Source organism: Heptranchias perlo, chromosome 11 (assembly GCF_035084215.1).
Source record: "Heptranchias perlo isolate sHepPer1 chromosome 11, sHepPer1.hap1, whole genome shotgun sequence".
Lineage (NCBI taxonomy): Eukaryota > Metazoa > Chordata > Chondrichthyes > Hexanchiformes > Hexanchidae > Heptranchias > Heptranchias perlo.
Genome location: NC_090335.1, coordinates 56,662,302 through 56,679,992, shown reverse-complemented (window position 1 = coordinate 56,679,992; position 17,691 = coordinate 56,662,302). Strand labels below are relative to the sequence as shown.

At 39.5% G+C, this 17,691-nt stretch overlaps 1 protein-coding gene across 1 annotated transcript in view; it reads right to left on the bottom strand.

Annotated features, from left to right (window-relative positions):
* Positions 1-17,691, bottom strand: part of LOC137326844 (target of Nesh-SH3) — a 92,387-nt gene that overhangs the window by 50,090 nt on the left and 24,606 nt on the right. Inside the window, exons 9-10 of the mRNA XM_067992224.1 lie at positions 7,336-7,395; positions 3,150-3,218 (exon numbers count right to left, since the gene is read on the bottom strand). Coding sequence (XP_067848325.1) covers positions 3,150-3,218; positions 7,336-7,395 — 129 coding nt within the window. The remainder of the gene's footprint in view (positions 1-3,149; positions 3,219-7,335; positions 7,396-17,691) is intronic.

The following is a 17,691-nucleotide window of genomic DNA, read 5'->3' as shown; positions in this document are numbered from 1 at the left end:
ACTTGATTTCTTCATAAAATTCTTTGAAAAATTTGATAAACAGATTCCTTAGCTTCCACTTTATACATTGGGAATTATTGTACAACAATGGGGTACTGAAGGATGAATAAAATCTCTCTTTCTAGTTCAAAGAATATAACATAAAAGTAAACAATTAGAGACTTTGTACACCAATTCATCACCAGGTTTGGATGCTATGCAGACCAGAATACTGAAGGAGGCGAGGACAGAAGTGACGAAGGCATTAGTCACAATTTTCCCCAAAAAACCGTGGAAAGAGGAATTATGCCATGTAGGGTGGCAAATGTCAGTCTATTTAAGAAACAAGACCGTGATAAGCCAGGAAATGATAAGAGTAGTTAGTCTTAAAAACAGAAAATGCTGGAAATACTCAGCAAGTCAGGCAGCATCTGTGGAGAAAGAAACAGAGTTTCAGGTCGATGATCTTTTGTCAGAACTGGAAGAAGTTAAAGATTTAACAGTTTTTAAGCAAGTCCTGAGCCAGGCAAAAGGTTGGGGGTGGGCTGGAGGAAGAGAAGGGGAGGAAAGAACAAAAGGGAAGGTCTATGATAGGATGGAGGGCAGGAGTGATTAAATGACAAAAGGGATGATGGTGCAAGGCAAGGAGGGTGGTAATGGGATAAGTAAAGAAATAAAAGATGGGTCTAGAGGAGCATGAAGCTCAACAGAAGCTCGAGGAACAGCACCTCATCTTTCATTTAGGCACTTTACAACTTTCCAGGGTCAACATTGATTTCAATAACTTCAGACCATAACCACTGCTCCCATTTTTTTCGGACAGCAGGTACTGGTAATGGTTCTGCTGTTGCCATTTACAGCTCCTCTAGACCAATCTTTTATTTCTTTACTTGTCCCATTACCACCCTCCTTGCCTTGCACCATCATCCCTTTTGTCTTTTAATCACTCCTGCCCTCCATCCTATCAAAGATCTTCCTTTTTGTTCTTTCCTATCCCTCCCCACTTCCTCCCTCACTTTTGCTTGGCTCATTACTTGCTTAAAAACTGTTGAAACTTTAACTTCTTCCAGTTCTGATGAAAGGTCATCGACCTGAAATGTTAACTCTTTCTTTCTTCACAGATGCTGCCTGACTTGCTGAGTATTTCCAGCATTTTCTGTTTTTATTTCAGATTTCCAGCATCCGCAGTATTTTGCTTTTGGGTTGGAGTAGTTAGTCTTACCTTGCTTGTGGGTAAACATCTAGAGTTCATAATACAAGATGAAATTAGTGAACACTTAGAGAGTTGTGAGTTAATCAGGGACAGTCTGTATAGATTTGTAAATGGCAGGTCCTGCTTGATTTTAATTTAAATTATTTTTGAAGAATTCAAAGTGGATATAGATAAATTGAATGATGCCAGGAATGATAGGTTATAATTATGAAGAGGTTTGAAAATTTGAAGCCTTTTTACTTGAAAGGAGACATTTAAGAGGAGATCTCAGAGATTTTCAAAATTCTGAAAGAGTTTGAGAGGATGAACAGTGACAGATTGTGACTGCTGGTTGCAGAATCAGTAACAAAGGGCATAGATTGATGATTATCACTAGAAGAATGAAGGGGGGAATAGAACATTTTATTAGAACAAGGAATACATTACCAGAAGTGAACCATTGAGGCAAAGACTACATCATTTTAAAGGTTATGAAGGGATATCGAGGAAGAGCAGGGAAATGGGAATGCAGTAAACAGCTCCAGTCGAAGAGCGAGTACTGGCACAGATACAATGGCCCACATGGTCTCTTTCTGGGTATAATATTTATGATTATACGAATTGATATTAAGGATTCAAATCTTGTTAGGAAAGTTATAACCCAATTTATTCTACATTCACTATTTGAAAATAAGATGACTTTTGGTCATCCAAATCACTTTTAACGCCATTTCTTGGATATTCTCACTTTTTTTCTAAAATGATTATTTTCAGTAGGTCTACATTCATTTTTTATTAATGTCACTTTTCATTAACAGTTTCAATCGATTATCACTTTGCTTACACAAAATGATGATGTAGATGATTGAAAGAAGTGATTAGTTTTCTAATAATTGTTTATCTTTTAATTTTTTTGGTGATTTTATTTTACTGCTCATCACGGTGAGGGTTCTTAATTACAAGGAATGGAACACATTTCCATGCTGCGATGGAGGGATAAATCTTCTGAGTGCCTCACAGCTGGTGCACACCCAGAGAATTTAGGCCTCATTGACAACATCAAAACGATCCGAGGTCAAACATAGCACAACCAATGCTAAATAAAACGTCTCCTACTTCTCCCCAAAAGAATGCGCCTAAATCCCGAACAAATGAGTGTACCCCTACTACTGTACCAATGTGAATTTTTCTGTTTTACACACCAACCATCCTAATGATCTCTCTTAGTAAGTAAGATTGGACAGAATTGTGGGCAGTATTAAGCTGTATTCCTGCAGCTCACTAGATCTCAACAAGGTGGTAGAGAGAGGAGAGTTTCATTCCATTAACTTGCACTGGATTGAAAGCCAGAGACCGGAGCAGAAACAACAGTACTTCCCACTGCTCCACCCTGTCCAAGTACTTATTCAATTTAAATAGCTTCTCTGAAAAACATACATCAAATCCTACTTTGGCGTATACTTATTCACACTTTTTTCCACTATGAAACTGATGATAGAACTTACATTTATATAACACCTTATCACATCTCTCAAACATCCTAAAGCACTTCATATACAACAACTTAAAATCATTGTTGTTACATAGGCTTATGCAGGCAGACAAAGCAGACATTTTGCACACAAGGTCCCACAAACAGCAATGCTATGAATGACCAGCCAGTCAGTATGGTGGTGTTGATTGAGGGAGAAATGTTGGTTAGGACACCAGGAGAACTCCCTGCTCTTCTTGAATAGTACCATGCCACTTTTAGTATCTACCAGAACCACCTTAAGCAGCAGGCGGGGCCTCAATTTAATGTTGAATCTGAAGGACAGCATCTCCGACAATGCAGCACTCCCTCAGTACTGCACTAAAGTATCAGCCTAGATTATGTTCTCAAGTCCTGGGGTGGGGCTTGAACCCACAACCTTCTGACTCAGAGGCAAGGGTGCTACCAACTGAGCCAAGCTGACACAAACGGACAGGAATACTGTACCTCTAAATCTTTCTTGCCCCTGGCCATCAATATTAGATACTGGGGTTGATCTGAAGGCAGACGAATTTTCTGTAATAAATTTAAAAGAAAGCAATTTTAAAAGTCTGGAAGTGACTTTCTGGTTTTGTGCACCTAGTACCTGAAAAGAAACATTGAAACTATGGCATAAGAATAGAAACTGCTGGCAATATACAGCAGGTCAGTCAAAATCTGGTAAGAGAAAAAAACAAGTCAACATTTCAGGTGCATACGCTTCATTAGGACTGAAAACTAAAAGGCAACCAAGTATTTAGTAAAGAGGGAAGAAAGAAAGAAAGAGAAAAAGGGAGAGGAAAACAACAGATACTCCAGTCACAAAAAGGAAATTAATGGGTTGAATGACCAGCAAACTGCTTAATAAAAAAATGTTAGATGATATAAAAGATATCACTTGGAAAAGTATGGACTAATAAATGAAAGTCAGCACAGATTTGTTAAAGGAAATTCATGTTTGACTAACTTGATTGAGTTCTTTGATGAAGTAACAGAGAGGGTTGATGAGGTTTTTGTGGTTGATGTTGTGTATATGGACTTTCAAAAGGCATTTGATAAAGTACTACATAATAGACTTGTTAGCAAAATTAAAGCCCATGAGTTTAAAGGGATAGTGGCAGCATGGATACAAAATTGGCTAAGGGACAAAAAGCAGAGAGTAGTGGTGAACAGTTGTTTTTCAGTCTGGAGGGAAGTGTACAGTGTTGTCCCCCAGTGGTCTATATTAGGACCACTGCTCTTTTTGATACATATTAATGACCTGGACTTGGGTAGACAGGGTATAATTTCAAAGTTTGCAGATGACATGCAACTCGGAAATGTAGTAAACAATGTGGAGGATAGTAACAGACTTTAGGAGGACATAGGCAGATTGGTGAAATGGGCAGACACATGGCAGATGAAATTTAATGAAGAGAAATGTGAAGTGATATATTTTGGTAGGAAGAATGAGGAGAGGCAATATAAACTAAATGGTACAATTTTAAAGGGAGTGCAGGAACAGAGAGACCTGGAGTGTATGTATACAAATCTTTGAAGGTGGTAGGACAAGTTGAGAAGGCTGTTAAAAAAACATATGGGATCCTGGGCTTTATTAATAGAGGCATAGAGTACAAAAGCAAGGAAGTTATGCTAAACCTTTATAAAACACTGGTTAGGCCTCAGCTGGAGCATTGTGTTCAATTCTGGGCACCACACTTTAGAAAGGATGTCAAGGCCTTGGAGAGGGTCCAGAAGAGATCTACTAGAATGGTTCCAGGGATGAGGGACTTCAGTTATGTAGCTAGACTGGAGAAGCTGGGGTTGTTCTCCTTAGAGCAGAGAAGGTAGAGGTGTTCAAGATCATGAACAGTTTTGATAGAGTAAATAAGGAGAAACTGTTTCCAGTGGTAGAAGGGTCAGTAACCAGAGGATACAGATTTAAGGTGAGCAGCAAAAGAGCCAGAAGCGACATGAGGAAACATTTTTTTACGCAGCAAGTTGCTATGATCTGGAATGCACTGCCTGAAAGGGCGATGGAAGCAGATTTAATTAAAGCTTTCAAAAGGGAATTGGATAAATACTTGAAGGGAAAAAATTTACAGGGCTACGGCAAAAGAGCAAAGGAGTGGGACTAATTGGATAGCTCTTTCAAAGAGCTGGCACAGGCACAATGGACCAAATGGCCTCCTTCTGCGCTGTACCATACCATGATAATCTCAATATATCTTTCCATTGCCTTACTGACTTGATTGTTTACATCATCTCACATTAAGCAATTTTAGCTCTGATGAAGCGTATACAACTGAAAATGTAACTTCTCTTTTTTCTTTATAAATGATGATTGACCTGCTGCACATTTCCAGCATTTTCTGTTTTTTATTTCAGATTTCCAGCATTTGCAGTTTTTTTTTCTTTTCATTGACAACTTGGTCTCAATGAATGAGAGCAATCAAAAATTTAGGATTCAATTGCATTGAATTTAATTATAAATCCAGTTGGCTGAATTGGGTTCCCACCCAAAAACATTTGAGGTACCTCCATAATCTCATAACAGTGTTGTAACGCACTGGATTCTGTCACAGACAGCTGAAGATTTCAGAACTTAGAAATGAATACAGTCTAATACTGTATCCTGCAGCATTAACAATGCATGCCAGTATGATCACTATCATCCCTGCCATTATCTTGAGTCATGGGACTATATCCAGAAAAACTGGGGGTTATTCTGCAGTGTTAGTACCAACATTACTTATCGTGGATTACGTTGTTCAAAACTAATACAGACGATAGGTATTTATTAAAAGGAAACCAAAATGATGATGCAAATGAAAGGCAAAAACTTTGATTAAACTTTGGGCAAAATGCAGTTTATTGACAATGCAATAACACTTTACATAAGCTCATGCTGCATAAGCTCCAAATCAGATACTTTTAATTGAATAAGACAAACCATCCAGCCATTCTAATTAAACTCAATATGTTATTCAACACATTGGCTCTGATTGTCCCATCCTTTAACACTAGCACAGCATTTTGGCATTAAGTTTGACATTCATGTATCTGACTACTACCAGAGCACAAAAGTACTTTTATCCATGCTGCCAATGAGCTTGCCAAAATTACTATTCATTTTTAATTTACATCTCTGACAGACTCTGTCCTCTCTGAGGCATTGCATAAAGTTACTGTAGGTGCCGGTCATACCCAAAAGAACACCACAACTTCTCTCTCTTTTTCAGATGTTAACTGCATTTTATGTAACAATCTGAATTGATATGGCCAACAGCATACGTGTAGATATTTTCCTCTTTTTCATCCAGCACATTTTCTTACTTTAAGTGTGTACAGGACGCATAACTAGCGCTGACATTAAGCATCTGTTTCCTGATATCATAACTGATAGTTTACAATTGATCCACTCTTGCACTTGCACACACAATTGTGTGTATGTTCCCCTAGTTACCAATTCAAATGAAAAACTCAGTGTAAGTGTTGAAGAGGAAAACCATTCTAGACTATTCTATACTCACATTGACTTCTTCATTCACACAAACGACAGAAGAGAAATATATTTAAAAGTGATCATACACCAGGCCCTTTGGGTTAAAATACATGCAATAAGATGCAGACTCCAAACAACTGCAGGCATGGATTTCAAAAAACGGAGTCATCATTTTCACAAATTTTCAGCCATATTATGTTTTCTGAATGCCTTAGGATGTCAAAGATCTGTGTTAGTGATTGGAGAAAACCCGTTTTCTCCACATAGCTCACCATGCATGTCTTCTATCAGCTGAAAACTGAACAGAATTGGCAGTTGTGAAGATAGTTAGTGTCCCACTTGCCTGCTGTGTTGTGATTTTACTTTTGACTTAATTGCCATTTAGGTTAAATTAGTGGCATTTTTTTTGTCAAATGTACACCTGAAAGCCAGATTAAATACTGATACTATGTCAGAGCAGAAAAATAATCTTACTGCTCTGTCAAGTGGGAAGTAAGTGTTAAATTGAGATCATTGTATTTACCAGGCAATACAATTCACACATTGCATAGCTCAATCAGTATAAAAAGGCTTTATGGTTGTTAATGGTTCCTAAATAAGAATTGGTAGTAGTTGTGAGCTTCGCAAAAGTTAGTTATAGCAGTCTTTCCCTTGAACAAAAGATAATCTCAATGCAATGCAATATTGAATTCTATTGACATTTTTGAGAACTGTTAGGTAATATTTTTTACATGTGTTATCTTATTTTTATTTTTCTGTAATTATTAAATGATCATAGTTATGAGTTTAGTCAGTCTCAGTATAGATCCATGTGGACATGAATCCTCAGCACATGATCTATGAATTCAGCAGACATTTGTCAATCTTGCCATGTTAGAGTTTTAAAAAAGTGAGAAATGTGGTCTTCAGAGATTGGACATGATATACATCAATAATGTAGCTACTGGGAACTTTGGATTGCATGTATCCCATATTATACTTCATCTGGAAATGTTGATTGATGCAACATAGAAAAATGCTGAATTGCTCAGACCTGACACCACTTACCTTGATGAGCTCATAGTTTCAAAACTCATTTGTTGTTTCCTCCTGTATTTCTTTCAAGGTCTTGCAGGCAAACAGCTACATTTGTAAAAATTCTGTTACACATATTCCTGAATCATTACATACCATTAGCACCGCCAGAAATAGTGGGGAATAACTGACCATCAGTTGACTGTATCTCAGGTTCTGTAGAGGACAGCAAGAGAAAACCAAAGATCATAAAGTTTTATTAGTGGCAGTACAGTAACAGATTTTTTTTAAAACAAAAGAATTGATACCCTTACTTCTATTTGAATGTTCACTGTTGCATATTTGTGATTGTGCATTCTAACCTCCAGAAAGCTCAAATTGTTGACAATGCGCACTGATCAAGTTTTATAATGCATCACAAAATTTCACATCGCTTTGCTCAACTTAAGGCATTACAAAAATTGCAGAACGCCAACACTAAGGATAAGTTCCAAAGCATTTCTTGAAACTAAGTCGATCAGAATTGAGCTGATTTGGCAAATCAAAAAGATGGTGCACTATGAATGAATCAGATTCAAAGTCCATCTCTCCAAGGTGTCCAATTTCTTTCACCTTCCAGTAGGCCTTTTGGTTTATTGCAGTTGACTTTCCTTCAAGTCTAGAGAGTACAATGCCAACTAACTTTCATGATTATCCAGTGTGTCTAGGATGCTCAATTTCTGGACTGTTTATGGTGGATCTATGGATCCCTCACATACCAACACAAATTTGTTCCATTTATGAGAATTTAAGGCGGGGTACAACAATGTATTCACATATAGAATACATATTAGAAAAATGAAAGAGAGCCCCAACAGTGACACTAGTTTTAGTTTAAAGACTGCAGCAAAATAAACAAAAACAGCATAGAATACATTTCGTAAAAATAAAATGTTAAATCCATTTCTACACAAAGTTTGAACTATTCAAAAAAAATGTCTTAAATGCAAAAAATGAGGATTTGAAAATGACAGTCAATTCATTCAAATCTTGAATCACAAAACACAAACATTCTTCTTTGTTGAGTCTTAACAGAAGGCAATGTTTTTTCAATAAAGCTTTTGTTTTCAGCAAAAATATTCATTTCAAGATTTAACTGCCTTGAAGAGATATAAAGGGTAGTGCCATCCCCTGCTATGCTCAACAGACCACTGTCAACTGGTGGAATTCAACCGAGACCTTAAAAAATATGCCAAATTTTGCTGGAGCAGGGCATCTCACGGCATGCGCCCTTAGTTAAGACTTTTTCCTGCATCCTTCAGCTCTAAAATTTTTTGTGCCGTAAATTGCTGGAAGTGCGAGCTCATAATGGCACAGCGAGGGCAACAGGGCATCTGGGACCTTAGTGAACGGCGGGACCAACAGTGTATCTCCTTAACCAATGAGATTTAGGGATTGAGAAAGAAACAAAGGAACGATGGAGGAGGAGAGTGAATTAGAGTGGGTGAATTCTAACTCTCAGGTACAGAAAGAGAAATAAAGAGAGGGAAAGAAAGATTGGATTAAGAGAGAAAAGGGAAAAGTAAGAAAAAAATCTCAATGAAGAATTTACTACATGCAGGAATGAATTTGAACAGTTTAACTGTTGCCTTTCTAGGCTAATGAAGTTGATTGGCATTGCATTAACAATTGTCACATCGTTAAAAGGGTACTTGAGCTCTTAATCACCAGCTCATTTTTCTGCGGCAAGTTTAATGAGCAATTAATGTGCAAATCCAGCAAGCTCTTAAAAATAATGGGAAGGCTAAGGGCAAGATGCCGTTTGTGCAAAGCAAACGGCAGAGCAGCGTAAATCGACCAGCAAGTTCTGAAGATTCGTAACTCACAGCGTATCTCTCAATCCCCTGAACTTGCTGGCTGATTTGCACATTAATATCAGTATGCGTCATTAACACGCTGTTATTTTTCCAGCAAGATTCGGCCCATTATCCCTATTTAAGAATTAATATATGATGAGTAATTGTATCTTTGTTAAAAGTATCTGTAAGACAGCTAATGAAAAATTATCCAAAATTTGTGTGTAGGTTATTGTGACTGACTTGATTCAATACTGAAACATAGTATGCCACACTCTGCTTAAGAGAAACATTTTATAAAGACAAAGAGTGGTTGGTAAGTAGAAATTTCCATCACATCAAATAAGACATTTTTTGACCCACTTTGATATTCAGAGTATATAATGTTTGAAAATTAAGTTACTATTAATTATTGCAGGAAAGTACTTTGTTGTTTTCTTTTATCCTGAAAGCATCTCCCAGTTATCATTTTAAGTTTAGAATTAGCAAAATACTTTCCAGTAGATTAACCGTTACCAACAGACTGTTGGTCAGGGACAAGATCTGAATCAGGAGACAACTGAACTTCAGTTAATGTAAAAGACAGGGGAGGAAACAGGAATTTATGACAGTTGCATTCTTGTCAGGAGCACTGGATTAAAAAACGTGGGTTCTGTGGTGTCACCTCACCCACCTCCCCACATACCCAATATATACCTACATGTCAAAGTGGAGAATGTCAATGGAGTCATGTTTTTGCTTGGATATTTTCATGGTTAATCTTATGCAGAAATCCTGTAGGCTGCATCTCTCAGGCCTAATTTCTTTAACATTTCTAATGACTACCCAGTATCTCCAAAGAGAAAACTGAGTAAATCATCCCAATGCTCTTGGGATTCCTTTGACACCACACCATCTAGTGCTTTTGCCAAGCTTCTAGATTTCAAAAGGGCACATTAGACGCATTTACATCTCTTCCACTGGAGCTAATGGATATGATGTTCCATGAAGTGGAATACCATTAGATATCTGACTGATTCACCATGTTTGAGAACATGCGTTTTCCTGTAACTGACCACATGTTGTCTGTCTCCCAGTAGTTAGCATTACGTCCAGTTGGGGGAGGCAATGCATGAGGTTGTATCAGTCTAATGAGCACTGGTGGGCCTGGTGATTTTTCTTTATCCTTCTTTTCATATGTTCATGTGTACATATAACTTCAGTCATTTACAAAGATTAAAAATTATAAATGTTTGGAAGGGTGCATTGAATTTTGATGTTATAGTGCTTTACAACAGACTGCTGCTGACAGCATCTAGTGTAGCTTATGAAAGTTACAGGCAATAATGAGGTGTGATGGACTTTTTCACAAGTACAATTGAAACATTCCATTGGCAGGAAAATTCGACTGACTTTACTTAGCTGGGATATAATATGGTTCCAGAACACAGAACCAATTAAGTGATATTTTCACTGATGTAAACTAATTTTTATTGGACTTGAAATGTTACAGGGCAGAGTAATATAAAGGGAACTTTGAAAGGCACATACATTGTTGCTCTAGAATCACTCGACTGCAATAACAGTAATCCTTAAAAATTATCCAGGCATATCATCCCTTACCTCGATGAGCTCATGAGAAAGAAATCTTTATTCTCACATTATTCTTGAACTCCCAAGCACTTCTTAAACCCACGACCTCTACCACCTAGAAGGACAAGGACAGCGGGCACATGGGAACAACACCACCTACATGTTCCCCTCCAAGTCACACACCATCCCGACTTGGAAATATATCACCGTTCCTTCATCGTCGCTGGGTCAAAATCTTGGAACTCCCTACCTAACAGCACTATGGGAGAACCTTCACCACACGGACTGCAGTGGTTCTAGAAGGCGGCTCACCACCACCTTCTCGAGGGCAATTAGGGATGGGCAATAAATGCTGGCCTCGCCAGCGATGCCCACATCCCATGAACGAATAAAAAATAAACTAGTATCTATCACATAGGTCACCTATTTCCACCTCTTCAGCATTATTGCCCTGAACCTGCACTTTTAACCAAATGTTTTTGTATTTTCTTTTCCCTTCCTTTCCATCCTTTACTTACTGTTCTTTACTCCCCACCACTTCTGAAAGTACAGAGTCATGCAGGATACAGTTGCATGGGTGCTCACAGCACTTCAGCACCAAGTGTGATCCTGGGCAGTGAAGATTTCACCATGGAGACCATTACAGTTGGGCCTGATCTTGCCCTCAACATAGCAGGACTCACAAATAATGAAGGAGAACAGGAAACCTGACTGATGTTTTCCCCCACTACCAGCCCAGGTATACAGGCACCAACTGGGAACCTTGAATAACACAGGAATTATTTACCTCTGAGCAAAATATAGAAATTACTATTAACAATATTAGCATATGGACGCTTAATGCATTTGTGTGATATTCTTATGCCTGTTATTTTAATGGAGATGTTAACTTGTTTATTTTAAATGGATTAATGCCTCTGGTAAATTGGTGACAAAGGAATATTAACAAGTTAACTGTAATTTCTAGGGTTATTTTACTTCACATTTACCTTGAGAAAAATTATAATAATACTTGCTTTTATATAGTGCTTTATCATACTGGACTGTCTCAAACCCATTCACACATTGTGTTACTTTTGAAGTGCAGTGACTGTTGGTATGTAGTTATCTCAAATGATTTGTGAATATTTTTAACAGAATTTGTAAAGAGTAGCTGTTTACCTGTGTATATTGGAGAGGGTGCAGAGGAGATTTACTAGAATGGTACCAGGGATGAGGGGCTTCAGTTATGTGGAGAGAGTAGAGAAGCTGGGATTGTTCTCCTTAGAGCAGAGAAGGTTAAGGGAAGATTTAATAGAGGTGTTCAAAATTATGAGGGGATTTGATAGAGTAGATAGGGAGAAACTCTTTCCACTGGCAGGAGACAGATTTAAGATCATTGGCAAAAAATCCAGGGGGGGGTAATGAGGAGAATTTTTTACGCAGCGAGTTGTTACGATCTAGAATGCACTACCTGAAAGGGTGGTGGAAGCAGATTCAATAGTAACTGTCAAAAAGGAATTGGGTATTTGTTTGAAAAGCAGAAATTTGCAAGGCTATGAATAAAGAACATGGGTGTGGGACTCTTTAGATAGCTCTTTCAAAGAGCCGGCACAAACACGATGAGCTGAATGGTCTCTTTCTGTGCTGTGCTGATTCTATGATTCTATGTAAGAGCTGAGAGCTTAGGGTTTCTGATATGGCTGCAGATTAGTCACAAATGGCTAGAAATTAGTGCAAAGTTCACCTGAAGTGTAATGCAATGATTGTACCCAATTTTCTGTGGTCAGCTTATTATCATAATTATGACTAGCTCCAGGTGTAGTCTTGTCGGCAGGAATGAGGCGGTAAGCCAGGTCATTAATTGCTCTGGAATGTCCGGAAATTGGATGTCACCCAACCGTCATTTAAATATTGCAGTGAAGTTCCCACCTCCTTCAGGCAGAGGCCTTCTGCCCCATTATTTTAATAATGAAAATGCGTGTGATCCGCAAAGTGGGCAGAGATTAGACATTGCAGATTTATTTTTTGATTGGGTTTGCCCATTTTATGACCCTTCATTGGGCAAACGAGATCAGAAACTATACTCTGGGGAATGTTTGCGTGTGTGAGTAATTGAGGACCATAGAGGTTGGTAAAAGTGAGACTGGGAAAAGGACAGGAATAGAGACACAAGGGAAGTGACTACAGTCTGGACCTTTCAGATATTCATTTCTGCATTACATACCTTCAGTAATTCTAACACTAACAATTCAATGTTGGCAGGACGATTATTTTGATAGAATTTAATTTGTATAAGTTTGACTTTGTATCTACATAAATTATTGGAAACCCAAAACTTATGCAGCAGTCAGAACTCAGTCCTACTATAACCTAATTGCAAGTCATAGAAACTTGTGTGGCTTGGCTTTAGGTTTGATGAAGTAATGGAGGGAGTGGCAGGTTTTCAGAGAGTAATGGAAATTGCTAGGAAATAGCTAAGTGACTCTATGTTAGTGACCTGATTTATTTGGCTGTATATCATTTAAACCAACTAAACTGCAGTGAGTAACAGCAAAAGTAAAATTACTTTGTTATTATTTCAAACGTTTATGCAGGGTTCAATATATTAAAGTAAAGGGCAACATCAAGTCTAAAAATATTTTTCCTGTCTTAATTTAAATAGGTTTGTTTACGCACAGACGTGTTGATAAAATAAATGGGCACACATACAAAAGTAATCATTCTTAATAACTCAGTATAATTTGAACAAAAAACAGAACACTTATAACGTATTTTCATTTATTATTATTGTTAAAAATGTTTTCCTATTTTGGGTGATTTTTGTTCTTCTTGTTCTTACTTCAGCAATGAAACTCTGCCACTTTTAGCAACAGAGTCTGTATTAGGTACTCCCAGGCCAAGTTTGCCAGATTGAGGAGTAGATGCAGTATAAAGTTCCCTCTGCATTGCCTTAACTTAGAAGAACAACCCACTATAGTGAAAGTGTCCATTTTCTATTTCTCATACCAGTCAATCTTATGGCCTCTCTAAGTAAGAGGTTTTTTGCCAAATTATGGATTGCTTTGTGCAGTCGACCCATGCCTAATAGAAACAGGCTGACACAGCTTGAGGGGCAAGTAGTCACCATCCATTTGGATGTCAATACACTCATCAAAGATGAGGTTGTGGACAGTGAGGGTCTTGTTCACAGTGCAGGGAATATTCTAGAAGGTGATACTTGTGGATTTTTCTGTCTTTGAGGCCATCTGTGCAGTTTCCCCCCACTGTCGCCTCCCCTTTCTCTAAGCATCTATCCTTGCCTAGCCCCTCAATCACCTTAGCTCTAGACCCAGCAATGATCTTACTCGTGCTTATTTTAATGTCCGTGCAGGAATGGACTTGGGTTGGCATAGAATTCATGAAAAACAATGAGAGCGAGCCAGAGAGAAGCTGCTCAAAGCTGATCAGCCAACCCCATCAAGTGACAGCGCAGCCCATTTTTGGATGCAAGCTTCAGGCGTGACTTGCGAGGAAAAGCCCAATGTGATGAAGTTTTTTTTGGCACACCCTCAAAACATCAGCTAGGTGCAAATTGAGAACTCGCTTGAAAACTGGGGTCCAATCAAGAGAGACCAACAGATCGGAGCCCGGGAGAGACAGACAGAGGGACCAGGGCCGTCTCTCCCGGGGGAGTACGAGAAATCTGCAACAGCGGCAAACGGGGTCTGGTGGCAGCCACAAAACACTAATACTATTTAAATAATTATTTAGCTAAACTCTAATTTATGGTTTTTACTACAGAATAGCTTCAGGGGAGAGATAATAATAAATCAGTGTGAGTAATAATTCAATAAACAATAACTTTAAAAGATTCTCTGTTGGGTTAAATATATAAATGGGTATGACAGGATTAGAGTCCAGAGTGAGTGTGTGCTATGCTAATATGCACCTGCCTGGATTCATGGACCATCCAGGGTGAATACATAGGCATAAAATGTACGAAGGTTGCACTCCACCAACAGAAAGTTGCACAGGCTCAACAGCCATGTGGACACACCACGCAACATTCGGGAGGGAGAAAGTTTGCTGGAGCAGATGTGCCAGAGGATGGCTGCCAGAAGACTGGGTGGCCATCAGCAGACAGGATAGGAAGCATCAGGTTAGGGTAGAAAGGGACTCATCTGTGGAGCTGGATTTGTCTAATATCCAGCTCCACCTGTTTAGGTAACAGTGTTGTGGACAAAAAGGGTGACACGGGGGAGGGTAATGATGAATAACTACAGGGCACTGAAGGAACAAGTGGTTACCCATGGGAGAAACAGATAGTAAGAATAGGTGAGTGGTGATTGTAGAACCATAGATTCATAGAAAGTTACGGCACAGAAGGAGGCCATTCAGCCCATCGTGTCTGTGCTGGCCGAAAAAGGGCTATCCAGCTTAATCCCACTTTCCAGCACTTGGTCCGTAGTCCTATGGGTTACGGGACTTCAAGTGCACATCCAAATACATATTAAATGAGTTGAGGGTTTCTGCCTCTACCACCCTTTCAGGCAGTGAGTTCCAGACCCTCACCACCCTCTGGGTGAAAAAATTTCTCTTCAGCTCCCCTCTAATCCTTCCACCAATTACTTTAAATCTATGCCCCCTGGTCACTGGCCCCTCTGCTAAGGGAAATAGGTCCTCCCCACCCATTCTATCTAGTCCTGTCATAATTTTATATACCTCTCCCCTTAAATCTCCCCTAAGTCTCCTTTGTTCCAAAGAAAACAACCCCAGCCTATCCAATCTTTTCTCACAGCTAAAATTCTCCAGCCCTAGCAACATCCTTATAAATCTCCTCTGTGCCCTCTCTAGTGCAATCACATCTTTCCTGTAATTTGGTGACCAGAACTGTACACAGTACTCAATGCCGAGGCCTAACCAATGTTTTATACAGTTCTAGCATAACCTTCCTGCTCTTATATTCTATGCCTCGGCTAATAAAGGAAAGTATCACATATGCCTTTTTAACCACCTTATCTACCTGTCCTGGTACCTTCAGGGATCTGTGGACATGCACTCCAAGGTCCATTTGTTCCTATGCACCTCTCAGTATCCTCCTAATTATTGTGTGCTCCCTTGCCTTGTTTGCCCTCCCGAATGCATTACCTCACACTTCTCTGGATTGAATTCCATTTGCCACTTTTCTGCCCGCCTGACCAGTCCATTGATATCTTCCTGCAGTCTACAGCTTTCCTCCTCACTGTCAACCAGACGGCCAATTTTTGTATCATCTGCAAACTTCTTGATCAAGCCCCCCACATTCAAGTCCAAATCATTAATATATACCACAAAAAGCAAGGGACCTAGTACTGAGCCTTGCAGAACCCCACTGGAAACAGCCTTCCAGTCGCAAAAACACCCATCAACCATTACCCTTTGCTACCTGCCACTGAGCCAATTTTGGATTCAATTTGGATCCAATTTTGGATCCCATGGACTTTTACTTTTTTGACAAGTCTGCCATGTGGAACCTTGTCAAAAGCCTTGCTAAAATCCATGTACACTGCATCAAACGCGTTACCGACATCGACCCTCCTTGTTGCCTGCTCAAAAAATCAATCAAGTTAGTCAGACACGACCTTCCCTTAACAAATCCATGCTGACTGTCCTTGATTAACCCGTGCCTTTCTAAATGACGATTTATACTGTCCCTCAGAATCGATTCCAATAATTTGCCCACCACTGAGGTTTGACTAATTGGCCTATAATTACTTGGTCTATCTCTTTCTCCCTTTTTAAACAACAGTACAACGTTAGCAGTCCTCCAATCCTCCGGCACCTAACCTGTAGCCAGGGAGGATTGGAAAATGATGGCCAGAGCCTCCGCTATTTCCTCCTTTGCTTCTCTTAGCAGCCTGGGATACAGTTCATCCAGGCCTGGTGATTTATCTACTTTCAAAGATGCTAAATCCCTTAAACTTCCTCTCTCACTGTGTTTATCCCATCCTAAATTTCACACTCCTCCTCCTTAACTACAATCTCTGCATCGTCCCTCTCTTTTCTGAAGACAGACGCAAAGTATTCATAAAGAACCATACCCACATCTTCCGCCTCCACACATAGGTTACCTTTTTGGTCTCTAATAGGCCCTATTCTTTCCTTAGTTATCCTCTTGCTCTTTATGTATTTATAAAACATTTTTGGGTTTTCCTTAATTTTACTTGCCAGTATTTTTTCATGCCCTCTCTTTGCTTTCCTAATTTCCTTTTTAATTTCACCCCTGTACTTTCTATACTCCTCTAGGCTTTCTGCAGTATTGAGCTCTTGAGTATTGTGGGGGATTCCAGAGCCAGGGGGTTAGATATCTTCTTTTGTATACATGACCCAGAGTCTCAAAAGGTATGTTGGTTCCCAAGGAACGTCACAAAAGAAGATGGTAATGGTTGTTGGAGGCCAATCATCTCAGGCCCAGAACACTGATCCCGGAGTTCCTCAGGGCAGTGTCCTAGGCCCAACTATCATCAGCTGCTTCATCAACGACCTTCCCTCCATCATAATATCAGAAATGGGGCTGTTTGTTGATGATTGCACAGTGTTCAGCTCTATTCACAATTCCTCAGGTAATGAAGCAGTCTATTCCGGCATGTAGCAAGACCTAGACAGATTCCAGGTTTGGGCTGATAAGTGACAAGTAACATATGCGCCACGCAAGTGCCAGGCAATGACCATCTCCAACAAGAAAGAGCCTAATGGTCTCCCCTTGACATTTAATGGCATTACCATCATTGAGTCCCCTACCATCAACATCCTGGGGGTCACCGTTGACCAGAAACTCAACTGGCCACATAAATTCCATGGCTACTAGAGTAGGTCAGAGGCTGGGTATGCTGTGGTGAGTGGCTCACCTCCTGACTCCCCAAAGCCTCTGCACTACATATAAGGCATATCAAGAGTGTGATGGCATACTCTCCACTTGCCTGGATGGGTCCAGCTGCAACAACACTCGAGAAGCGTGACACTATCTAGGACAAAGCAGTCTACTTGATCGGCACGTCACCCAACAGCCTAAACATTCACCACTGGCGTACTGCAGTGTGTATTATCTACAGGAATGAACTGCAGCAACTCGACAAGGCTTCTTCGGCAGCACCTCCCAAACTCG